This window comes from Rhinatrema bivittatum, chromosome 1, assembly GCF_901001135.1.
Source record: "Rhinatrema bivittatum chromosome 1, aRhiBiv1.1, whole genome shotgun sequence".
NCBI lineage: Eukaryota > Metazoa > Chordata > Amphibia > Gymnophiona > Rhinatrematidae > Rhinatrema > Rhinatrema bivittatum.
The window spans coordinates 717742645-717769310 of NC_042615.1; the positions used below are offsets into that span (position 1 = coordinate 717742645).

At 45.9% G+C, this 26666-nt stretch overlaps 1 protein-coding gene across 6 annotated transcripts in view; it reads left to right on the top strand.

Annotated features, from left to right (window-relative positions):
* Positions 1-26666, top strand: part of PDE4D (phosphodiesterase 4D) — a 1438018-nt gene that overhangs the window by 1061046 nt on the left and 350306 nt on the right. For all 6 annotated transcript variants that reach the window (XM_029576715.1, XM_029576676.1, XM_029576694.1 and 3 more), the window contains one exon: positions 22529-22602. In XM_029576715.1, coding sequence (XP_029432575.1) covers positions 22529-22602 — 74 coding nt within the window. The remainder of the gene's footprint in view (positions 1-22528; positions 22603-26666) is intronic.

The following is a 26666-nucleotide window of genomic DNA, read 5'->3' on the forward strand; positions in this document are numbered from 1 at the left end:
TGAAGCTTGTCCAGACTTACTTACCCTGAGATTAGCAAAGGAGGTTTGCTGGTGGGGGGAGAGGAGCGACATAGATGATGATAGGGTGACAGGATGGAAGTTCAAATTCAATCAGCATTTCCTGATTGAATTATTAGTGCCACAAATTACCATCCAGGCACTAATGTGTCTTTTCCGCAGCTAAGTATCAGCAGCAAAGCAAGGTGAAAGAAACAGGAAACTAGTAGCATTGCCAACTTTCAACTGTGAAAATTTTTCCTATGTCCTTCCACACGAGTATTTATTTTTTTAAAAAACACCTTTTACACTTGCCTAATTACTAGAAAAATATGCACAAAGTAACATAAAACCAAATAATTCCAAATATAAAAATACCAATAACGTTCCATTAGAGCAGTCAGGAAAAGTACAATTACTTAATAACTGCCCCTCCCACCATTAGGAAAGCAGTGCATTTGATTTGAAGACTCATAAATACTTGACATTTATTAGGTCACACAAACTTTCTAATTCTTCCCCCATTACTGTTGCTGTATCTTTCTATGAGTTTGCTTATGCAATCTCATTGTAAGATACAGATGATGGCAGATAAAGCCCAAACTGGTCCATTCAGTTTGCCCACGAGATTCCTCTGCTCTGGGTGGATGAGCATTCAAATTCCCACATGCATTCCTAGCACCAACTTCCCCCCACTATCTTGTCTTTCTTAGCTATCGCTCCCCTTTACCCACCACTGCCATCACAGGGCCGGTGTAAGGGAATTAGGTGCCCTAGGCAAAACTTACTGTCTTGTGCGACTACTCCCCCCCCCCCCCCCTTCACACACAGTTAAAAATTATGCAGTTATAACAGATTTTACATGGAAAAGGACATTCAAAGTACAGATATCTGAGGTAAAAATATGACTTGCAATATGTATATTATATTTACATGTACTGCTGTGGTGCTGAGCAAAAAACCCTGTAAAAGGACACTTGGAACCCATATGATATTAAGCCTATTGTAACATGTGTTGGGTATGGGCTTGGCCATCAGAAAGCCATGAGTAAACTGAATTACAGTTATAATATGGTAAAGCTCCCCAAAACTGCCATTAAAACCCTACCTGAGAAAAGACAACCCTACAAGTATTACACCAGCCTGCTTGACAGACACAGGGTACATCCTCTCAAGTGAACTTTCATGGAATAATAAAAAATGACTGGTATCTGAGAGAGAAAGACAACAAGTGGTTATTTGTTCTCCTGAAGCAGGAAGCGTTGGCTTCCGAATCGCAGTCGGTGTGTCTGGGAATCCGGTATTCGGTTTTCCGTTTAGATAACAGCCACCAGCGCAGCTAACTCCTTTTGATATGAGTATTACAGACATTGAAATAAGTACATTTTGTTCATATATATATATATATATATAGGGCTGGATTTTAAAAGGGTTACACGCATAAGTTATGTGCATAACACTTAAAAAAAAAAAACAAAACCCTGTGCGTGCCAAGCCTATTTTGCATAGGCTCGGTGGCGCATGCAAGCCCCGGGACGCGCGTAAGTCCCGGGGCTTGCAAAAAGGGGCGGTCAGGGGTGAGGCCAGGGGGCGTGTTTGGGGGGCATGGGGGCGGTCCGGGGCATGGCCGAGTGCCCCGACATAGCGGCCTATGTCAGGGCCTGCCGCGGCAGCAGACAGCCGGCGCGCGTAAGTTACGACTGCCCGGAGGCAGGCGTAACCGTGGATAAAGGTTAGTAGGGGGATTTAGGTAGGGCTGGGGGGTGGGTTAGATAGGGGAAGGGAGGAGAAGGTGGGGGGAGGCGGAAGGAAAGTTCCCTCCGAGGCCACTTCGATTTCAGAGCGGCCTCGGAGGGAACGGGCAGCGCGCGCAGGGCTCGGCGCGCACAAGTTGCACAAGTGCACCCCCTTGTGCGCGCCGACTACCCTGGTGCGCGAACCAAAGTACGCGCGCGTGCTGTTTTTTAAAATGTACCCCATATTGAGAGACTGATATTTTTAATTGCAAGTAGAAAAATTAAAAAAGATCCAGAAAAAGAATATCTTGTAGGAGCAATGATTATATACATAAGGGCATTGCAACTAAAAATTACTGCATGAGCAGTAGCAATGTAAAGAGCCATGATGGTCCTTAAATTTTAGTCTGTGTTTTCTATGTAGACATGTATGAGGTGTAGTCCAACCATAGAATAATATAAACAATACACAGTGGAGTTTGTATAGTATTGTTTAAAAATACCGTCTTCTAAGCCCAGACCAGATGTAGTCCATGCATTAGAAAAGGTGGAAGGAAGGCTAAATGATTACTGGCATGGTTAAAAGATTAGATGAGAGAGGTGATAATAGCTAAAAGAATGTCTTTCAAGAAATGCTAAAGGGACCAGAATGAAGAAAACAGGAAACAGCATAAGCACTGGCAGATCAGATGCAAACCATTGATAGTGACGGCCAAGAGAGAATTTGAAAAGAAGCAAAAGCTCATAATGAAAACTTTTCCACTACATTCAAAGTAAAAAGTCTGCAAGGGAGTCAGTTGGGCCATTAGATGATCAAGAGGTAAAAGGGGATGACAAAGCCATAGCAGAGAGACTAAATGAGTTATTCGCTTTGGTCTTCACTTTGGTCTTCACTGAAACAAATCTGTGTGCCTGGAAGATGTAATAGGGCAAAGTGGAAAACGAAAGTGAGGCAAATCACCTGGATTGTGGATTTCCACATGGTTAAAAGGCAGAAAATAGAGAGAGAGTAAGGCTAAATGGTAAATTTTCCCAGTTGAGAAATGTAAATAGTGGAGTGCCCCAGGAATCTGTTCTGGGACCACTGCTTTTATCATATATTTATAGACAACCTGGAAATGGGAACAAATTTGCCAGTGACATAAAATTATTCAAAATTTATACATCACAAGAGGATTGTGAGAAATTTCAGGAAGACCTTGCAAAACTGGGAGACTGAGCAGGCAAATAGCAAATTCAATTTAATCGATACACTTAGGGGTCGATTTTAAAAGGAGCGTGCGCACGTCCATGTGCGTGTGGTTCCCGGCACATGCACATGGACACACTGATTTTATAACATGCACGCGCCCGCTATAAAATTCAGTAGCCACGCGTGCAGGGGGGGGGGGGTTTACAGAGCAACGCGTATTGACGCAATTGGGCCTCCCACAGCTCCTTCCTAGTCTGCTCCAATTAAGGAACGGACTGGGAGGGAACTTTCCTACACCTAACTCTATCCTTCCCCCTAAACCTAAACTAGCTATCCCTAATTTTTTTATTTTAATACTTACTGCTCCTCTGGAGCAGAAGTATTCCCCGTGACAGCAGCTAATGGTGCTGTCCTGGCCCGTGCTCCCGCCCAGACCAAATCCTCTTGGGCTGCTCCTTTTCTCTTAGCTGGCACTTCTGTGCATTCCAGAGTTTACGCACGTGGCTGGGCCTGTTGTAAACTGCGAGCAGCGCACGCAAGGCCCAGCCACGCGCGTAAACCCCAAAATTTACGCGCATAGTCCTTTTAAAATCTGGGCTTTAGAGAAGAGTAACCCAAATTATAGCTACATAATGCAAGGTTCCACATCAGGATTCACCATTCAGGAAAAAGATCTAGGCATCGTTGATAATACTTTGGAATCTTCTGCTCAGTGTGAAGCAGCAGTCAAGAAAACAAATAGAATGCTAGGAATTATGAGGAAATGAATGGAGAATAAAACAGAGAATATCATAGTGCCTCTGTATCGCTCCATGGTACAATCTCATCTTGAGTATTGTGTGCAATTCTGGTCACAACATATCAAAAAAGATATAGCAAAATTAAAAAAAATAGAGAGCAGGGCAACCAAAATGATACAGGGGATGGAACAATTCCTCTATGAGGAAAGGCTAAAAGAGATTAGACTTTTCAACCTGGAAAAGACACAGATGAGGGGAGATATGATAGAGGTCTATAAATAATGAGTGGAGTGGAAATGGTAAATGCAAATCTGTTGTTTACTCTTTCAGATAGCTCAAAGACTGGGGACACACAATTAAAATACTAGGTGATACATTTAAAAATAATAAGAGAAAATATTTTTTTACTCAATACATAATTAAGCTCTGGAATTCATTGCCAGAGGATGTGGTGAAAGCTATTAGTGTAGCTGCATTTAGAAAAAGTTGGACAGGTTCCTGGAGGAAAATTCCATAAACCATTATTAAGGTGAATTTGCAGAAATCCACTTCTTATTCCAGGGATAAGCAGTATGGAATCTGTCTACCCCTTGGGATCCTGCCAGGTACTTGTGACCTGCATTGGCCATTGTTGGAAACAGGATACTGGGCTTAATAGACTTTTTCTCTGACTCGGTATGGCAAATCCTATGTACTTCTGTGATACTGTGTGAGTGGTTTTAGGCTTTAGAAGGAGGCTGGAAGATAGAACAGTCTGGAAGCCAGTCTTTCTCCATAGAAAATACTTTATTCACAGTGAAGTAAAACAATTAACAAAAACAGCCTGTTTACCTCAGCAACATAAATCAAGACTTCCATCAGTCACATTTTCTTCCACCCCAGGGTCTCGCTATTCCCTCCTGGACCTGCTCTTTTAATTCCATGACCAGGGAAACACCCTGGGACCAGGATTCCCTTTTTGGCTATGCCTTAAGGTGGACCAGGCTAAATGTCTAGTCCTGGTCTGTTAAAGGAGTCTTGATATACACTCCTTACAAAGCCTCCCCCTCAGCTTGTCCTTCCCAGGTTGAGTACCTGCTTCTTCTAGGGTTACCTCCCTGAAATGGGAATCATCTTCTGGATTTTCCATAGCTGCTTGATGCTGTATCTATATCTTCATTATGAATAAGGTGGGAGTTGGATTATGGCTCTTAGGCCCTGGGATAGATTTCCTGTCTATCCTTTGTTCCCGGGCAGACTTAGATGGTTCATCTTCCCTTTGGGTGCTCCTAAATCTATCCAGGCTACTCTCCCTGTCCCATTTTGGCAGAACTGTGGGATTATGGAGTTTTGGGGAACCTCCTTTACCCCAGGTGGAATTCTAACCATAGCAGTCTCTAAATACTAGAACTGAATAAGTTTTCTCCTCCGGCATGGTCTGAACATCTTAAGTTCCCTGACATATAAGTTTGGCTGTTCTAACGGGAAAGTCTCCGAGAGAGATGCTTCACTATAGTCTGAACTGGTCATGCTAGCCATAAGCTGGGCCCAGAGAATCTCAAACTCTGGATAATCACATCCCAGAACAACAGGTATGGAGCCTGGGAATTACTCCCACGTCTATGCTAGCCTGTTCAGTCAGGGTTGTCAGTAGGGTTTGGCTGGTCAGACATTGCTGGTCACCATGTATACAGGCAAGGGCGTGCCCTGCTCATGGTTGATCTGTAGTCTTTACTAGCTCCCTCCGGATGAGAGTTTACATTTTCAGAGTCCACCAGCGCTTGCATGGAAAAGCTGTCCAGGTCTACTGGAATCGCAAAGGTAAAGAACCCTGACTGGGGACTGTTCATAAACTTTTTTAAACATGTGGAGCCCTTCCATTGATTTCTATAGAGTCACTGCTTGTTCAAGGACAGTCATGGGTGACATGCTCTCTCTCTCTCTACACAACTGAAGCTGAGTGGCAGACCTGGATCCCATGATCGGTTTCTTGCTTTCGGACTACAGCATCCTGGTCCCTCTGGTGGCAGTCTCTTAGGCAGCTTGGGGCACTCTGGCACCAAGTGTGCCTGAAGGAAAGTGTCAGCTGCTTCTAAGGCTACTTCTGTGGTAATCTGAGTACTAGCCTACCCACTGTCGCATAGAGGGGTCCAAACCACCCACAAACTGCTTGTGGTAACTTTAGTGATAGCGGCTCGGGAACAGCAGAGGAATAAGGAGGCAGATTTTGACTGTTTATTGGGTACACTTTATTTACAGTGAAAAAGTAAACTCAAACAATGCACCTCACCTGGGCTTCAGGTAATACACAGTCCTTAAACATAACAGGTCTTAGCATAGGGTGGGTCTCTGCCTCTCTCCGAGGCCTTTCTAAACCTTCCAGGCCCTGCCTTCTTAAACTCTGGTGAGGGGCTCCTCGTAGGTTTGGATTTTAAGGAGGACTGGGAGAGACATATGTGCCCGGTCCTTTAAGTTAGTCTGAGGGAGTTTTCTATATAGTCCCCTCACTTATCCTTCCCCTCAGCTCAGCCTTGTTGAGATGAGTGAGAACCTGTACAAGGGACACATCTCTGCACAAGAAATCCACATTGGCAGTTTCTTTTCCTGTCCTGTGTCATATTTGATAGTTGAAGGGCTCCAGGGCCAGGAAGCACCTCATCACCCTCGCATTGGACTTGTTATTTCTGTTTAGCCATAGAAGAGGTCAATGATCCCGTAATGAGCATGAACTACCATCCCAGCAGTCCCACTTGATTGCTAAGGCTTCTGTCTCAACTGTTGAGTAACATCTTTCTCTCCGGCTAATGTATGCCACAGGATGATCTTGACTATCCTTCTTATGGACTAGGATGGCTCCCAAACCTACTTCTGAGGCATCGGTGTGCATCGTGAAGGGTTCGGTGAAATCCAGGCTTATCAGAGCATATCACCTCTTTCAAAGCCCAGAAGGCCTTCTCTGCTTCCTCCAATCACTGGACCTTCTCTGGTGCTTTCTTCAATAACAGCCTTATGAGAGGCTCTGCCTTCTCCGAGTAATTAGGAATAAACCTTCTGTAATTCCCTGTAAGGCCTAGAAAATGTTGTCATTTCCGCATTTGTTTGCAGGTTTGGCACACATGATCACCTCAATCTTCTGGGTCTGTGGATGGACCTTGCCCTTCCCCAGGATATAGCCAAAATACTGGACTTCTTGCCCTACCAGCAAGCACTTCTTAATCCTGCTTTCCTCAGACTGGCTAGCACAGCCTGCACTTGGGTTAGATGTGTCGTTTAATCTGGGCTGTACACCATGTTGTCATCCAAGTAGGTGGCTGCATAGCCTTGATGTGAGCAGAGCAGGTAGTCAACCAAGTGTTGAAATGTTGCCAGAACACCATGGAGTGCAAATGAGAGGAAGGTAAACTGGAACAGTCCTCCTGGTGTCGAGAACACAATCTTCTCCTTCACTGGTTAAAGGTACCTACCAATAGCCTTTTGTAAGGTATAAGGTAGAGATGACCTGGGCTGATCCCAGACTCTCAGTCAGTTCATCCACTCATGGCATCTGGTATGTGTTGAGTTTTGGGACTTTGTTAACCTTTTTAAAGTCAATGCAGAACCTTATGCTCCCATTTAGCACCAACACTATGGGTGAGGACCAATCACTGTTAGACTTCTCTATAACCCCAAGATGGAGCCAAGTCCTTTATTTCAGTCACATTGACATGGCATCTGGCCTCAGGAATCCAACAAGTTTGTTGCCATACGACAACTCCAGGAGGCTTAATGATGTTGTACTGTACCAAGTAGGAACGACTGGGCAGATTCAAGAAAATCTCTTTGTTTTGCTCTACCAGCTGCCTTAAGTCAGCCGTCTGTGCAGTGGACTGCTGCTATTTGAAAGGAACTTGGGCTTGGTCTACTTCAGGTCCAACCTCTGAACTAAACTCTCCTTCTTGTCCCACTCTGCACTTCTGTACAACCCACTTCTTCAGGAGGTTGATGTAGTAGATTTGAGTTTTCTTTTGTTTATCTGACTGGGCTATTTTGTAATGCGCAGGGCCCTGTTTTCTCCAAAACATCATATGATCCAGAGCTTGCTTCCCAAAGATGGGAGGGGGACAAGTACATAGGCCCCTATCTGAAATACTCTTTGGACCATAGGGTGTAGAGATGTGAATCGTTTTCCATATCGTCTTAACGATAGAAATCGTGTGGCAGGGCAAGAAAATCGTGTTAGGCACGATTTTTTAGTTAAAAAATCGTTAAAAATAGTTTTTTCCGATTAGTGCGCACTAACTGGGAGTTAGTGCGCACTAACTGAAAATGATACAATTTGACACTTTTCAGGTCAGTTAAGGTCAGTTTAGGAATGAATATGTATTCCTATTGGCTGCCCTCTTATTTATTCATGTTACCAAGCTTCCCACTGACAGTATATGGGGGATGGAAAATGGAAACAGTTGGTAGCTTGACAAAACAAGTAATGTGATCAGTCAATGTGACTAGAACTTGTGCCCTAACCCTGATACCAGGGGTATTGTGATCTTCCTGCACACAGTGCCCTATCCCTATTAATACCAGGAGTGTTGTGATCTTCCTGCACACAGTGCCCCTAACCCTGGCACCAGGGGTGTTGTGATCTTCCTGCACACAGTGCCCTATCCCTATTAATACCAGGAGTGTTGTGATCTTCCTGCACACAGTGCCCTATCCCTACTAATACCAGGAGTGTTGAGATCTTCCTGCACACAGTGCCCTAACCCTGGCACCAGGGGTGTTGTGATCTTCCTGCACACAGTGCCCTATCCCTATTAATACCAGGAGTGTTGTGATCTTCCTGCACACAGTGCCCTAACCCTGGCACCAGGGGTGTTGTGATCTTCCTGCACACAGTGCCCTATCCCTATTAATACCAGGAGTGTTGTGATCTTCCTGCACACAGTGCCCTAACCCTGACACCAGGGGTGTTGTGATCTTCCTGCACACAGTGCCCTATCCCTGGCACCAGGGGTGTTGTGATCTTCATGTACACAGTGCCCTATCCCTATTAATACCAGGAGTGTTGTGATCTTCCTGCACACAGTGCCCTATCCCTAATACCAGGGGTGTTGGGATCTTCTTGCACACATCCCGGTATCAGGGATAGGGCACTGCATGCAGGAAGATCACAACACTCCTGGTATCAGGAATAGGGCACTGTGTGCAGGAAGATCACAACACCCCTGGTATTAGGGATAGGGCAATGCGTGCAGGAAGATCACAACACTCCTGGTATTAATAGGGATAGGGCACTGCATGCAGGAAGATCACAACACCCCTGGTATCAGGGATAGGGCACTGTGTGCAGGAAGATCACAATACCCCGGAGGAGTGAGGGTCAGGCAGCTCCCCCCTGTCTGTGAAGCCAGCCTCTCACTAGTAATGCAGGGAGGGAGCTGTCTCAGACTTCACCATCCTCCCCCCCCCCTCACCCACATACCATTCACTAGCTGGGACATGGGGGAAGTCAGGAGTGAGGGTCAGGCAGCTCCCCCCTGTCTGTGAAGCCAGCCTCTCACTAGTAATGCAGGGAGGGAGCTGTCTCAGACTTCACCATCCTCCCCCCCCCCTCACCCACACACCATTCACTAGCTGGGACATGGGGGAAGTCAGGAGTGAGGGTCAGGCAGCTCCCCCCTGTCTGTGAAGCCAGCCTCTCACTAGTAATGCAGGGAGGGAGCTGTCTCAGACTTCACCATCCTCCCCCCCTCACCCACACACCATTCACTAGCTGGGACATGGGGGCAGTCAGGAGTGAGGGTCAGGCAGCTCCCCCCTGTCTGTGAAGCCAGCCTCTCACTAGTAATGCAGGGAGGGAGCTGTCTCAGACTTCACCATCCTCCCCCCCCCCTCACCCACACACCATTCACTAGCTGGGACATGGGGGAAGTCAGGAGTGAGGGTCAGGCAGCTCCCCCCTGTCTGTGAAGCCAGCCTCTCACTAGTAATGCAGGGAGGGAGCTGTCTCAGACTTCACCATCCTCTCTCCCCCCTCACCCACACACCATTCACTAGCTGGGACATGGGGGAAGTCAGGAGTGAGGGTCAGGCAGCTCCCCCCTGTCTGTGAAGCCAGCCTCTCACTAGTAATGCAGGGAGGGAGCTGTCTCAGACTTCACCATCCTCCCCCCCCCTCACCCACACACCATTCACTAGCTGGGACATGGGGGAAGTCAGGAGTGAGGGTCAGGCAGCTCCCCCCTGTCTGTGAAGCCAGCCTCTCACTAGTAATGCAGGGAGGGAGCTGTCTCAGACTGGTATCAGGGATAGGGCACTGAGTGCAGGAAGATCACAACACCCCTGGTATCAGGAATAGGGCACAGGTTCTAGTCATATTGACTGATCACATTACTTTTTTTGTCAACTACCAACAGTTTTCATTTCCCATCCCCCCAACCATCACCTCAGTTGGAACCTTGGTAACATCAATAGATAAGAGGGCAGCCAGCCAATAGGAATACATATTCATTCCTAACTGACCTTTACTGACCTGGATAGTGTCAATAATTTGTATCATTTTCTGTTAGTGTTCCTGAGTTTCCATTTCCATTTCCCATCCCCCCAACCATCACCTCAGCGGGAACCTGGTTAACATCAATAGATAAGAGGGCAGCCAGCCAATAGGAACACATATTCATTCCTAACTGACCTTTACTGACCTGGAAAGTGTCAATTTGTATCATTTTCAGTTAGTGCGCACTAACTCGAGTTAGTGCGCACTAACTCCCGTTAGTGCGCACTAACACGATTTAACGATTTTTAACGATAAATCGTTAGAATTTCTATTGTATCGTGTTCTATAACGATTTAAGACGATATTAAAATTATCGGACGATAATTTTAATCGTTAAAAAACGATTCACATCCCTAATAGGGTGATTATAAGCTCAGATTTGGATAGCTTGAGCCTTCTCTAGGCACTGGTGGGCCCCTCTCCAGCTTTTTTTAGGTGATCCTTTACTCAGAGAACATAGTCCATGAGGTTCTGCCCAGGATTTTTCTTCATCTTCACAAGTTTTCCAAGCTATGTCCAAACTTCCTTTTGGCCTCCCAGCCCCCATACAGTAGTTCAGTTGGGGAAACCCTATCAAGGTCTGGGGCACTCACAGAATGCAAACAGCAAGTAGGGCAGCAAGGAGACCCAGTTGTTGCCATCTTCATCCACAAAGTTCCTCAACACTTGCTTGAGTGTCTGGTTGAAGCACTTAATGAGGCCATTGGTCACAGAACATATAGAAAGACATGGTCTAATGCAGGGGTCGGGAACCTTTTTGGCTGAGAGAGCCATGAATGCCACATATTTTAAAATGTAATTCCGTGAGAGCCATACTAACTACAACCCCCCCACCCTCCTGACCCCCCAAGACCTACCAAATTAATTTACTACAACCCCCTACTCTCCTGACGCCCCCCAAGACCTGCCAAATTAATTACCTCAACCCCCCACTCTCCTGACCACCCCAAGACCTGCCAAAAGTCCCTGGTGGTCCAGCGGGGGTCCAGAGCTCGCAGACAAATCTTTAATAAAAAAAAGTAAAAATCTAACAAAACCCCCCACCCTCCTGACACCCCCCAAGACCTCCAAAATTAATTTACTACAACCCCCCACCCTCCCGACCCCCCCAAGACCTGCCAAAAGTCCCTGTTGGTCCAGCGGGGGTCTAGGAGCGGTCCGGGACTTGGGCTGTCGGCTGCCAGTAGTCAAAATGGGCCCGACGGCCCTTTGCCTTCACTATGTTACTGGGGTCAACCAATGGCAGCGGTAGCCCTTGTGACATAGTAAGGGCAAAGGGCCGTCGACGCCATTTTGATTACTGGCAGCTGACGGCCCTTTGCCCTTACTATGTCACAGGGGCTACCACCGCCATTGGTTGACCCCAGTGACATAGTGAGGGCAAAGGGCCATTGGCGCCATTTTGACTACTGGCAGCCGACAGCCCAAGTCCAGGAGATCGCTCCCGGACCGCTCCTAGACCCCCGCTGGACCAACAGGGACTTTTGGCAGGTCTTGGGGGGGTCGGGAGGGTGGGGGGTTGTAGTAAATTAATTTTGGAGGTCATGGGGGGCGTCAGGAGGGTGGGGGGGTTTTGTTAGATTTTTACTTTTTTATTAAAGATTTGTCTGCGAGCCAGATGCAGCCATCAAAAGAGCCACAGCTGGCTCGCGAGCCATAGGTTCCCAACCCCTGGTCTAATGGAACAAAGTCCAGCATGGCTTTACCCAAGGCACGTGTTTCTTCACAAATCTGCTTCACATTTTTGAAGGAATTAATAAACATGTGGATAAAGGTGAACCGGTAGATGTAGTGTACTTGGATTTTCAGAAGGCGTTTGATAAAGTTCCTCATGAGAGGCTTCTAGGAAAAGTAAAAAGTCATGGTATAGGTGGCGATGTCCTTTCATAGATTACAAACTGGCTAAAAAACAGGAAACAGAGAGTAGGATTAAATGGACAATTTTCTTAGTGGAAGGGCAGTGAAGTGCCTCAGAGATCTATATTGGGACCCTTACTTTTCAATATATTTATAAATGATCTGGAAAGAAATACGAGTGAGGTAATCAAATTTGCAGATGATACAAAACTATTCAGAGTAGTTAAATCACAAGCAGATTGTGATAAATTGCAAGAAGACCTTGTGAGACTGGCAAATTGGACATCGAAATGGCAGATGAAATTTAATGTGGATAAGTGCAAGGTGATGCATATAGGGAAAAATGCTATAGTTACACAATGTTACATTCCATATTAGGTGCTACCACCCAAGAAAGAAATCTAGGCGTCAAGGTGGATAAGACATTGAAATCGTCGGTTCAGTGTGCTGCGGCAGTCAAAAAAGCAAACAGAATGTTGGGAATTATTAGGAAGGGAATGGTGAATAAAATGGAAAATGTCATAATGCCTCTGTATCGCTCCATGGTGAGACCCCACCTTGAATACTGTGTACAATTCTGGTCGCCGCATCTCAAAAAAAGATATAATTGTATGGCGAAGGTACAGAGAAGGGTGACCAAAATGATAAGGGGAATGGAACAGCTCCCCTATGAGGAAAGACTAAAGAGGTTAGGACTTTTCAGCTTGGAGAAGAGACGACTGAGGGGGGGATATGATAGAGGTGTTTAAAATAATGAGAGGTCTAGAACAGGTAGATGTGAATCGGTTATTTAGTCTTTCAGATAATAGAAAGACTAGGGGGCTCTCCATGAAGTTAGCATGTGGCACATTTAAAAGTAATCGGAGAAAGCTTTTCTTCACTCAACGCACAATTAAACTCTGGAATTTGTTGCCAGAGGACATGGTTAGTTCAGTTAGTATAGCTGTGTTTAAAAAGGGATTGGATAAGTTCTTGGAGGAGAAGTCCATTACCTGCTATTAATTAAGTTGACTTGGAAAATAGCCACTGCTATTACTAGCAACGGTAACATGAAATAGACTTAGTTTTTGTGTATTTGCCAGGTTCTTATGGCCTGGATGGCCATTGTTGGAAACAGGATGCTGGGCTTGTTGGACCCTTGGTCTGACCCAGTATGGCATGTTCTTATGGTCTGTAGGTGATATACCGAGGTGCTCAGTTTTTACTTTATGCAAGGTGCAGAGTTCTTTCTTTACCTTGGTGAAGAACGGGGTTCCCTGAACCATCAGGATCTCCTTGGGAAACCCAAATCATGAAAAAACCACCACTAGGGTGGTTGCCACCGTCGGGGTCTTCATATTACATAGTGGTTCAGCCTCAGGATATCTTATGGCATACTCCAGGATAATGAGAATATACTTATTTCCTCAGGTAGATCTCCAGAGTGGCTCCACGAGGTCCATGCCCACCCTTTCAAAAAGGGTCTTGATTATATGCAAGAGTATGACAGGCGCCACCTGTAAACTGGCAGACTTTGTGAGTTGGCATGTAGGACAGGACCAGCAATGCAGCTGGACCTGTTTATGTAGGCCTGGCCAATCAAATTGTGCCATTATTTTCTCTTGGGTCTTTTCCTCTTCCAAGTGACCCCCTAAAAGGAAGCTATGGGCTAGTACACAACCTTCTGACAATACCGTCTGTGAACTAGGAGGAGTTCTATCAATTTCCTCGCCACACTTACCTTAGAGACTCGGTAAAGTCAATCTCCTTTCATTATAAAATAAGGAGGGATAAGGTCTGTAACCTGTGCTCCAGGGACTAGCTTTCTGTCCACCTCTGTATTTCATCCTGGGCCCACTTAAAAGACTCATCCTCCCTCTGGGCCCACCTGAAGCTCTCCAGGTCATCCCCCTTTTCCCACTCAAACGGCCCAGGTTAGACATTCTGGGTGGGCCACTGTTCTTCCTTTGACTCCGACCTTGTCTCTATGGCTGTCTAAATTAGCAGCATAGCTCTATTTATTCTGTCAGTGTTGTCTCTAGGACTTAGGAGTCTTAGAGTCTTTATGATACAGATCAGGATCCTCCAAAGGAAAGAGTTTCGGAAAATCAAATTCTTCATTGTGATTGGACATGCCCATTGTGACCTGGTTTCAGTGGCTCATGAAGTTTAAACAGTCCCACCCAATCATCACAGGGTAGAGTAGCCAAGGAACAACTCCTACTTCAATTTGGTCTTGGCCAACTAGGGTCTTATTTGTGTCTGGCTTGCTGGATACTGTCATTGGCCCCCATGGATACATGCTATAGTCACTACTCTGACGTAATAAATCTGGACTTGCTTTAGTAATTTTCTTCGAACCAGTATTTTCACACTGAGATTCCACCAGTACTTGGATTAGAAGGCCATCTAGCTCAACCACAATCACAAAAGTCAAGACTCCTTGGTTGGGGGTATCCACGAAATTAGAAAAGTGTGGGACCATGATATTAACATCCATGGGTTTGTCTTCACTTTGGGGACAGCCTCTGACAAAATGGCCCCATTCTCTACAGCAGAAACAAACTGAGGCTTGTGGTTGAGTAATATAGTGACAGCAGATGACAACCAAATGGTCCATTCAGTCTGCTCAGGAAGATTCTTATGGTAGTAATGACCGCTCCATGCAGATTGCCCCCATGTTACTGTTAAGGGTAGTAACTGCCGCTCCATGCACTTATCCCAAGCCTTATGATAACCCATAAAAAATTACTGCTAGCAACAATTTTACTGAGTGATGAGCCTTCTTGAAAATTCAGACAGTGCTCCTTGACCAGCTTTGTTTATGGACTTGGCTGTAGAAGTAGTCCTCTGCTTTTTCCCTTATGTCTGCGTAAAAATCAAGGCCAGAGTTGGTTGTTGTCTGAATCCAATCCCCCAGCCCCCCCTGCCGTTGAAGCGGAGAGCAATGTTGCAATTGTGTCAAATCATCAAGGCTTATTGGTTAAGGGTAGTATTCCCCATGCCTTCTGTTAAGAGTAGTAATTGCTGCTCCATGCAGGTTACCCACATGATTATCAGTTCCCCAGACCATGAAAGTCAGGGCCCTCGTTGGATGTTGTCTGAATCCAATTCCTCTTTTCCTTCCTGCTGTTGAAATAGAATACAATGCTGCAGTTGCATTAAAAAGCAGAAGCGGGAACAAGCAGAATGGGAGGAATTAAGATGACTGCCTGAGCGTTAACTCTCCAGTTTGCCTCCACCAATTTTTCTACTGCTGTTTCCTCAATTTATTGGATTTCATTCCTTCTAAATAGGGTCGAATCTGGGTCTTTACTCTGTACTCTAGCCTCCCCTTGAGGCAAATGACTGTTTTAGAGTGTACCTTTCCTAACCCAGAAGCCTCATGGGTTAGTACCCCCATTGCCATGGGAGGAGCAGGAGATCCTTCATCAGTCGGGGAAGATGCATCTCAGTCTTTTGGATTGTCGCCTGCCCCCCAGTGGGCGAGTTTGCAGTTTCACCGACACCTTCAAGGCTCCAGCTGATGTTTGTGTTGGGAGTACGTCGATGGAGGAAGTTGCCAGTAAGAGAAATCTTGACTCGAATGGAGAGAGCCGCAAGGAAGACGCTATGGTTACCGGTTTAGTGGAGCAGGTACTCTCCAGTCTTGGATCCTCTCTAGGGATGGAAAGGTTCAGTGTTGAGCTGGTTTCTTGAGGTTTAAAGGTTTTCAGTGAGTCAGCTAGGGGTAAGAAGTTTCTTACCTCCTAAACCAGCCGTTGTTACCCTGGACACTTTGTGGGATTTGATTGTTAGTTTCTCCTCCCTTTCCTCTGATTATATGACTAGTGTTTGAAATGATTAAGACAATGCCACTGCTTTGACTGCCTTTTCTTTTGAAGACTGCTATACTACAAAGCAGCCATATATTAATTACTTAGATGAATATAATTAAATCCAGATCTGCCAATTTGCCAGAATCTTAACATCTCTGCAAAGCAGATGAAATCATAGAACTTGTTCTGGTTATGCCAACCCAGCCATGGCTTTTCACTTTCAGATCCATGGAACAAAGTAACTATGCAAAACAAATATTTCATATCCAATAATTCAATCCATTAGTTGCAATTAGAATTTTTTTTTAATGCAAGAAAATAAATTCTATTAACAGCAGGTATCGACTCAGCCAGAAAATGCAAAGAATTTAAGAAACATTTGGGGTAATTCATCCATTAATCTAGGGAAATTGATGAGTCGCAGGTTATGAGATCACAAACAATCTTCACACAGTTCCATTCTGTGGGATAAGACCCCATGCTCTTGAATCAAAATAGCATTCACGGAATTCAGATTTGAAGCTGCAGCTTCAAGAGCACCAATTTTCTCTGAATGTTCCGATGCTGTTCTTTGCTGAGTTTGAGCAAGGGACTCCCTGAGATAAGGCGTCCACATTAGCATATCTGCCCCGTTTCTCACCACACATGCTCAATCACACACATACACACACATGCTCTCAATCACACTGTAAAGAGTCGGAGGCCTCTGGGTACTTGTTGGTTCACTGATTGCATGGTTGCGCCATCTATATCTTGGGTACACACTAAAAGATCAGGCTTCTCACAAGCAGCTTAAGTGTGTCTCCCTTACCTCTGTTCAGGTCCTTGACTGGACAAGAAGACAGTTTGCTCCTCCCAGGGGTAGGCCCTCTGGCCAAATGTGTTCCCTCCAGCAGCTACAGCATCCCCTTCTGGATTAGAGGAGTGAACTCAAGGGGGCTTCTCAGGTTAAACCCTCAGATTAGCACGCATGGCTCTTCTCTGGCTGTTTGAGCAACTCCTATTCTGCTTCCTTTAAAAGCTATGCAGTTCTTGCAGGGTCCTGAAACCGGGCATTCTCTGTGGTTTCCCCAAAGCATCTCTGACAAAGCATGCCGGAGGTTTTACTCTAGTTTCACATCACAAGAAATCAGGCACTTCCTTTCACATCCTTCTCTTCTCTGGCTCCACCTCCTGTTAGGGGTGCCCCTCTCCCTGTGCTCTGCTGACCACAGCCACCAAACCACCTTTATGATGTGCCTTTTTGTTTGGTGTTGGTCTTGCTGGGAAATACAGGGTATAAACTCCACCAATTTAAACCCCATTGGCAAATGCTGATTAATGCAACTCTCCACCTTGGGAATTTTAACCCTTCCAGTATGCAATCCAGGATATTAGGTACTCCTGCTCTCAGGCTCCAGGGTATTAATGCTAAGGCTGCCAGCCTCTGTATCAATTCTCAAACTTCACGTCAAAACAGACAGAGGTTTTAATAATGAGGGTTTCTTTATTTTGTTATTCTGGACTTCACAAACACAGTTTTCTGTTGCAAATAAAACAACATCACAGACTCATTTTCCATGCTCGCATTCAGATACAATAGTTGCAATTTCTCCTCATCCAGGCTTCTGATCCTGAGTTCATATATTCTTACACAAATAGCACATCTGCTTGCCCAGCTGTTCTTCCTAAGTAGTCCCCTTAATTGAGATATGAATCACTTGGGGATTTCTCTTAGCTATCAGGGATTTTCTTTTAGAAGGCAGGTCTGCTTTCTCCACACAGCTATCCCAAAACAGGTCCCACATCCACAGCTTTCCTTCACTTGGGGCAATTCTCTTTCTGTGTACCTTGATTACGTGACTTGTCACCAGCTGAAACCTAACTTATCTGTAGTTTAAATGCAGTGTTAGAGAAACAGGCAGAGCTTTTACTCTCATGTGCTTCCAAGTTCTTTTGGCTAATTTAAAGAATATTTTACTCCAGAGTAATTTCCAAATGTAGCTTCTTAATCCAGAAAGAGTTCACTTGTATGTAATTTAGCAGCACTATTTGTTAATTCTATACATCTTTACATGCTGCAGTAACATGCCCACTTTTCTGTCCCTCAGAGCAGTCATTTTACAGTTTGATTAATTAAGCATAATTCCTCTCTCAAGCAGGCCGATAAGGTAAAGGGCGGCCGTGGTTACCCTGCTTCTGACCCGCTTTCTACTCACAATTTGGCCGCGTTAGTCCAACCCGCGATTCACTATCCCTTTTAACCTATCCTTACCGCTTCTTTAAATCAACGGGTAACCCTTTCCGCCCGCGGCATGTATATGATATGTAAATGATCAGATTAGCTATTCCCTCCTATCCAGTAACGTGCACCCCGATTATCGCCTTTTTAACCTGTAGTTTTGCCGCGCGTTTAACCTGCTAATTTACCGCCTACCCTTACCCCTGCGTTAGTGTGGAACGTCAGGCAAGCCCCGGCAGAGAGAGACAGCAATAGGCAGGCTCCGGTCAAAATCGACTCGACATGTTATTAAAGCAAATGTGAATAAAGTGCCACAAAAGTAAACTTACTGCATGTGAATGACAAACAGTCCTCTCTCCCCTCCTCCCGAGGCGCGCACCGCGGCTCCCCTGCCTCCTGGGGGCAGCCGGTGGCGAAAGCCGCTTCCAGCAGCCCCCGCCGGCGAAGGTGGATGAACGCACGCCTGTACGTGCAATTTGGGCGCTCAAGCCAGCGAAAGTGCATGACTGAACACCGTGACGTCACACACAGCGTGCGCTCATGCGCCTTCACTGCCTTGAGGGCCCAAATTGCACGTACAGGCGTGCGTTCATCCACCTTCGCCGGCGGGGGCTGCTGGAAGCCGCTTTCGCCGCCAGCTGCCCCCGGGAGGCAGGGGAGCCGCGGTGCGCGCCTCGGGAGGAGGGGAGAGAGGACTGTTTGTCATTCACATGCAGTAAGTTTACTTTTGTGGCACTTTATTCACATTTGCTTTACTAACATGTCGAGTCGATTTTCGCTGTGCGCCTTGCTTCGGGAGGGGGGGAGAGAGGACTGGCAATCCCCGATGCCCGAGCGTAGGAGAACCATCCACTTCCTGGTACCTGTAATTTCAAATGTCATTTGAAATGACAGCTACCAGCGCACCCAGGATGCTGTATAGGCGCTGTATAGCGCTCTATACAGTAAAATGGATTGTTCAGGCCTACCGCTTCATGGACGTGCTTTGGACGCGGCTTGCATTTGCGCCTAATTTAAATACGGTATCGAGCAGTATGTGATCCGAACTGTGCGCAAACGAGGGCAAACGAGGGCAAACGAGGGTGCGCCCGGCACTGCCGCACTCTTTCTAATGTGTCCTTACTGTATCGGCCTGAAGCTTAGTAGTGACATCCTTAACAAGCATAGTAAAAGAAAAAAACCCAGTTAGCTTAATGTTTGTTTCCTGGTTCTGCCTCATTTTCAGAGTTTTCCATCCTGCTCAGCTATGTTTCAAGCTCTGCTCCTCATAAGTGCTGATCACTGCTTGCCTTCCCCGATTTAGAAACATGAAATATAGAAACATGATGGCAGAAAGACTCTATGACCTATTCTGTCTGCCCATCTGTCCAATTAATTTATCATTATAATTCTCATCACTTCCTTAGAGATCCATATATTTATATAGAAAAGTCTTCACCTTTATTCAGCTAATATCCAATCTGTGGGCCTGATCGACTAAGCCTTTTTCACAGAACTACAAAATGGGAGAAAAGCCTTAGTGAATCAGGCCTTATGTGGGATTAGTGACTCCACCCAGCACCTACTCCTCCCAACAGACTCAAGGCTAGTGAGAAAAGGCTGCTGGGAAATGTAATATCCAGTGCAGCCATCTTGTAGTTTCCTTTTCGGCAATTCACATCATAACCAGATCTTGCCACTTCCTTTTGAGCTACCACCTCCTGCACTGGGACTAGGACAATTATTGATGAATCATCACACATGCACACAAAAGTGTGGTCCCTGACTTGCATAAACACTTTCAATCAAACACATTTAAGTACTCTCTCTCACTTGCACATGCGCTCTCAGTCACACAGATACATGCTGTCACTTACACACATACTCTTAATCACATGCACACATTCTCTCACACATACATGTTCTCTCAATCATACATACACACATGCTTTCTCATTTGCACATACACTCTCAATCACACGCACACTCTCTCTCACTTACAAACAGGCTCAGTCATATACACTCACTTTTCTCTCCCCCATGCTGCAGAAGCACAAGTGGCAGCAGCAGCCTTTTCCTCCTCCTCCAGCCACTGTGGCCCCAAGAAAGGAGTCCCATCAGATGCTGCTGGACCTCCTGCTTCTGACAACCAGCTGCTGCTTTTCTTGCTCTGGGCCTGCATTGCTCCTCATGCTGATTAATCGGGCGGAACCCGATGCTGCCCCCTACTTTTGACAGCAGCATGGCCTCTACTTCTTCCCATGCACATACCCCCATACATCGCTCCCTCTTCAAGGCCACACAGCTGGGAAGAAGGAGAGGCCTTACCAACTACTGCCACCATCTCCAAGTACTTCCACTAACTCTGCTGCTGCATTCTACCAGGGTTTCAGCATTTTCAAGCTGAGTGGAAGAAGAGTTCCCCACATCTCTCTGGGGCAGAGGAAGGGGAGGGAAGAGCAGATGGGCCAGCGACAAACCAGGAAGTGCAGTATCCTGCCCGTGGAGGATGGTGACACACAGGTTGAGAACTGCTGCTCCAAAAGATACACTAAAAGTGCAATGAGAAAAAAAAGAGACCCAAGAAAGTATGGAGCTCCAAATTCCAAGTGAGGACAGAGTGTCGCATAGATAGTGATCAGATGTGGCAAATGCACTAGAAAAGTCAAGGAGAATGAGAATTGAGTAGAGGTCCCTCATCCTCTTAAGACTCCTATGAAGTTAAATGGCACTAGGAGTAAGTGTCTGCATAGTTATTTGTAACCCCAGCTAGAGGCACATAAAATAAGTGGTCTTATGTTGGGCTTTTGTTGTTCTGACATTAACTGTTTAAGAACATAAGGCTTGCCATACTGGATTAGATCAAAGGTCCATCAAGGCCTGTATCCTGGTTCTAACAGTAGCCAATCCAGGTAACAAATACCTGACAGAATCCCAAAGGGTAGATAGATTCCATGCTGCTTATCCCAGAGATAAGCAATGGATTTCTGCAACTCCACCTTAATAATGGTTTATGGACTTTTCCTCCAGGGACTTGTCCAAACCATTTTTAAACTCAGCTACACTAATAGCTTTCACCACATCCTCTGGTAACAAATGTCAGATCTTAATTATGCATTGAGTAAAAAAAATTTTCTCTCAGTATTAAATGTAATGCCTAGTAACATCATTGTTTGTTCCTTGGTCTTTGTACGTTTCAAAAGAATAAACAGCTTATTAACGTTTACTGGTTCAATTCCACTCATCATTTTATAGACCTCTATCATATCTTCCCCTTAGCTGTTTCTTCTCCAAGCTGAAGAGTTCTAATCTCTTTAGCCTTTCCTCTTAGGGGAGTTGTTCCATCCCTTTTATCATTTTGGTTCCCCTTCTCTGTACCTTTTCTAATTCTATTATATCTTTTTTGAGATATGGTGACCAGAACTTTTTGTGCTGAAAAAATAAGTGGCTAGATAGATGGTGGATTGGAGCAAGCTCACAAACTTTTTCCTTTGTGACCATTTGTCTGCCCCCATGCAAGAAATCTTCTGTCCTTTTCTCTTTCATTCGTAGACCTCAAACACACAACTTTTATTCCTCTAAGCTAACCAGTAGTCTGTCTGCAATAAAATCTCAAAGCAATGAGTCACAGGATTCCACTATAAAGATAATAGCAGCATAAAAGAAAATACACACTCCACTCTTCTATAGCAGTGCATTAAGACCTATCTCTCTTCTTCTAACAAGCCATGTGCATTAGTCATTCTTCAAATATAATCTCATCAGTGCTCACACAGCTTCCTTGAATACTTCAGAGGAGGAAATTTCCAGAGAAACACAATGTTCTTCACATAATGTAGTTAGTATCCATGAGTCCTCCCAGATTCTCCCTGGTAAATACCTTGCAGTATTCCCATGGCTCTCCAGCATTCATGGTAACAGATGGCCTTGCTGGACTGGAACAACGAGCAGGCCCACAGGAATTCCCAAAATCACTTTGTCTTTCCCTTTGAATCACACTACAGAAAACCCACTCAGAGCGCAGGCTTATATTTATACAGGAAACACTCTCCCGAGAGTTCATGACTCCCTACACTTAAGAGAGGGGTAAAACTGCACTATCCTTTTCTGCACCACCATAATCCTGATATAACCAAAAGTAGAGGCTAAGTGAGAATTTGGGGGGAACAGTTTTAAGGAGATATTACTAGCAGCATACCTACATCAAAGTAACTTGCAAGACCATTATTGGTGTTAATGAAAGTAAACCAGGCAATAACAAAATACAATGATGGTTACTTAAAATCTAATCTCTTTAGTGCCTGGAGTTCAGATTGTATAATTGTCAATTAATTGTAAAGTAAAAAAAAAAAAAGAGAGAGTTGATCATAGTCAAAGGCCTTGGGGAATTTTACTTATTGCCATACTTTTAATGCATATAATTTGCATTATAATTTAATAAAAAGAAATTTGAACAGTGATTAAAAAGCTGAATGCTTTCTTTTTTTTCTTGCAGGTGCTGGCGAGCTTGCGCACTGTAAGGAATAACTTTGCTGCAATAACAAACTTACAAGATCGAGCACCCAGCAAGTGAGTGCCGCTCCTTATGCTTTTATTTCCCTTTCAATTTACAGTCAGCAATTAATAGTGAACTGCAGGTGTTCATTGATTGATAAAATGTATTCTAGCAAATCAGACTGCTGTACTTGTATAAACTGAAGTAAACAGTCATACTTTCATATTTACCAGCATTAGAAGAACTTTCTAAGAAAAATAGTTGTCATCCCATTTTAGGGAGAGTATCAGAATTTGGCTCAGGTCTTAAGTGAATCAAAAACACAATCAAGGCAGGTGAAGGAGATAAAGACTCAAAAAAGAAAAAAAACTTCTCCCAAAATACTCACAGTAGTGCTAGTATAAAAAAAAATGAAATTATCTCAAATATTCCCAAGTGCCTATATGCTCAAAGTAGCATGGCACTAGATTATATAATCATTGGTCAGAAAAACCTCCTTCACATTATCCCTTATTCATACAATAAACCATTTTTAATAGTTTTAATAAAAAGTATATTTTTGTCACTGCTTAGCTTTCATTATTCTTATTCAGAATAATTAATAAATAACCCGGGCAGCTGCAACCATCTGTCACCAGCGGAAGGGCGGGGGGAGGGAGTGACAGCAGCACATACATACTCACGTATACAGAGTACCATAGAGACCAAATGTGGAGTAAATTGGCCGCAACTTTATTACAATAATAACAATATATAACCACAACTACCACAACTGTGTACCTGAGCCATAACATAGATAAGCTGTCAGAGCGCCTCCTTTCAGTGCAGGCAGCCCGCCACCTCCAGCCTGATCTGATGGGATTCATCTGAGGATACTGAGGGAGCTCAGAGATGTGCTGGGGGGGTCCGCCGAGTGACCTGTTCAATAGATCCCTGGAAATGGGAGTGGTGCCAAGTGGGGCAGGGGGGAAAGGAAATTAGACTCAAACAGTAACCAACAAGAGCCCTGACCTTGGTGGTCTGAGTAACTGATAAGTAACTGGGAAACTGATAACTATGGGAGCTTGCTGAGCAGACTAGATGGGTCATTAGATCCTTTTCTGCCGTCACTTTTATGTTTCTGTGAACTGTTCAGACCTCAGACTGGCCACGTCCAGGGTGCGCTTAAGGATAGTGTTAAATGATACTTGCTCAGAGGGGCTGTGTTGGCATGCAATAGAAATTGAATCCCTTCGTAGGGCCTGAGTGCCCTATAGCGCGCTGCGTTGGCAACAGGACATGTAGGCCCAGTACTTCAGCGAGTGTGACTGATGCCTCTCGGCGAAGCTGATCAGTCTGATCTCTGTATCCAGAGAGTCAGTTTTCCATCGGTGTTGGAAACGTCGCAAGCTCGAAGAGGTAAGTGTTTTTTCCAGTACTTGCAGTTGGTTCCCAGTGGCTTACCGCTTCGGTGCCCGACAGTCATCAACCGCGTGCCCGCCAATTTTTGACATGGCGACTGGGTTTAGAAAATGCCCCAAGTGTCCAAGGCCCATGTCCGTAACGGACCCGCATGAGGTCTGTGTTTTGTGCTTAGGCCCCTCACACGACGTTCGTCAGTGCCCTAGTTGCACACAAATGACCCCCAAAGGCCGTAGTGCTTGCCTGGACAAAATGGAGCAGTTGTTTCCTTCAAAATGCACTGCTCCAATGACACCAGTTCAAGCACCACCGGCCATTGAGGGTCCTTCGACCTCGGAGATGATTCGCCAGGAGCATCGTGGACAGGGTGACCACCTGTCACCGATTTCATTGAGGATATCGGTGTCATCGTCCTCTGTGCCGGGGAAAGACCGCACCGAGGGAAACATTGACACCAGCACCGACGGGTGTCCCCGACCGGTGCCGGCACAGATACCACAGCGGCATCGACTTCCATCGAGCCGCCTGTGAAGAGGGCCCGGGGAGAGGAGCCCCTATCCTCCTCTGGACCCGGGACCCCTAGGCATTCCCCACCGATACTGGTGCCGGGCACTGAGCCTCCACGGGGCTCCTTGGAAACTCCGGTGACGCCTAGCCTGCCTCCTACCCCAGTAGCTGAGCCACCCATGCTGGCTTCCCGGGAGGAATTGGACTGCATGGTCCAAGAGGCAGTGCTGAAAGCCTTACAAGGCTTCCAATCACTGCTGGCGCCGGCCCCCATACCGGTCCCGGATCAGCTCCCTTGATGTTTGCACCGCTTCTCGAGCGCCTCGATACGCTCATCAGTGCCTTATCGACTCCTCTGCCACTGGACACGCTGGCATTGAATCGTCCATTGAGGCTTCCGCAGGTCTCGATTCCAGTACCAGGTTCCTCGGAGGAGAAAGGATCGATTCCCGGCCACGTCCCTCGACAGGAACCGTCAATGCCGGAGCCCATGCCAGGGCCATCGGGGCTACTAGTATCCAAGTGCACCTCATCTGCCCCTGTGCCCTCGATGCACTGGCCCCAATTCCATCCATGCCAGTGCTGCATCCTTTGATGCCTTCCCGCCCTCTCGGCTTTGGCATGCTTCCTCCTTCGGGAGATCCATTGGGAGAAGGGGAAGTCCCTATAATCAATGGGACGATGCATCCTCAGATGATTCATTACAAACCTCTGAGGACTTGCTCTCAGAGCCTTCACCACCAGAAGAAAGGTGAAGATCTTCTCCAGAAGACCTCTCCTTTGCCAGTTTTGTCAAAGAGATGTCTGAGACTATACCATTTTCACTGGTTATGGAGGAAGATGCTCACCATAAGATGTTGGAGGTCTTACAATTCATAGATGCTCCAAAAGAAATAATGGCAATACCGGTGCATGAAGTTCTTTTGGAACTCATGCACCGCCTGTGGGAACATTCAGGTAAGGTACCTCCAGTCAACAGAAAGACATATGCTACCTACCTAGTTCAACAAGCCCCAGGTTTTCAAAAAAGTCAGCTGCCCCACCACTCTGTAGTTGTGGAATCAGCTCAGAAAAAGGCTAAATGATTGTGTCCACATTCTTCTGCTCCTCCCGGTAAGGAACAGAAGGTATTGGATGTGTTGGGACGAAGAGTTTTCCAAGGGTCCATGTTGATATCATGAATTGCAGCATATCAATTATACATGACCCAATATACCAGAAATCTCTGGAAACAGGTCCAGGAATTTGCGGAGACATTGCCCCAACAACAGGAGACTTTGTCCTCCATCCTACAAAAAGGAATGGAAGCAGGCAGACATGAAGTCAGAGCTGCCTAAGATTCTTTTGAAACAGTATCCAGAGTCTCGGCAGCGGGCATCAGTGCTAGACGCTGGGCCTGGCTTAAGGCCTCAGACCTATGCCAGGAAGTGCAGGACAAACTGGCAGATCTACCCTGTACCGGAGACAACCTGTTCGGGGATAAGATCCAGGACCCAGTGGCCCAATTAAAAGACCATCATGAGACCCTGTGCCAGTTGTCAACTGTCTCCCCAGATGTTCCCTCTGTAACCCACAGAATCACGCGTAAAGAACCCAAGAAACAATTCAACAGGCCTCGCAGATAGTTCCCTCCTGCATCCCATCCACGACCGGCTCGGTCACCTTAGAGGGGACATGCATGCCAAGCGAGAACATCTAGACCACAGCCAGCTCCACAAGCTGGCCCTGCGGCTGGATTTTGACTCTTTTCCAGAGAGCAGCAGCCATATTCCACTGGTGGGCCGCCATTGCCACTTTGCAACAAATTGGCATCCAATTACTATGGTCCAGTTAGTATTGTCCATCGTAACCCACTGTTACTGTCTAAATTTTTCAAAAATACCCCCAGACTTCCCACCCAATCCATCTGGGAGCTGAGACGACCACACAGGAAAATTCGAGTCAGAGTTGTCAACCCTTCTGTGGGTCAGAGCCGTGGAACTGGTTCTACCGAATCAGCAAGGAAAGGGGTTCTACTCCAGATATTTCCTAATTCCAAAAAAGACCGGCGGCCTCCAGCCTATTCTGACCTCCATGCCTTGAATACATTTCTTCGCAAGGTACGGTTCAGAATGGTATCCATGGGCACCATGCTTCCTCTACTTCAACAAGGGGATTGACTCTGCTCTCTGGACCTTCAAGACGCATACGCCCATATTGCGATCTTCCCTCCTCATCGCAAATATCTGCG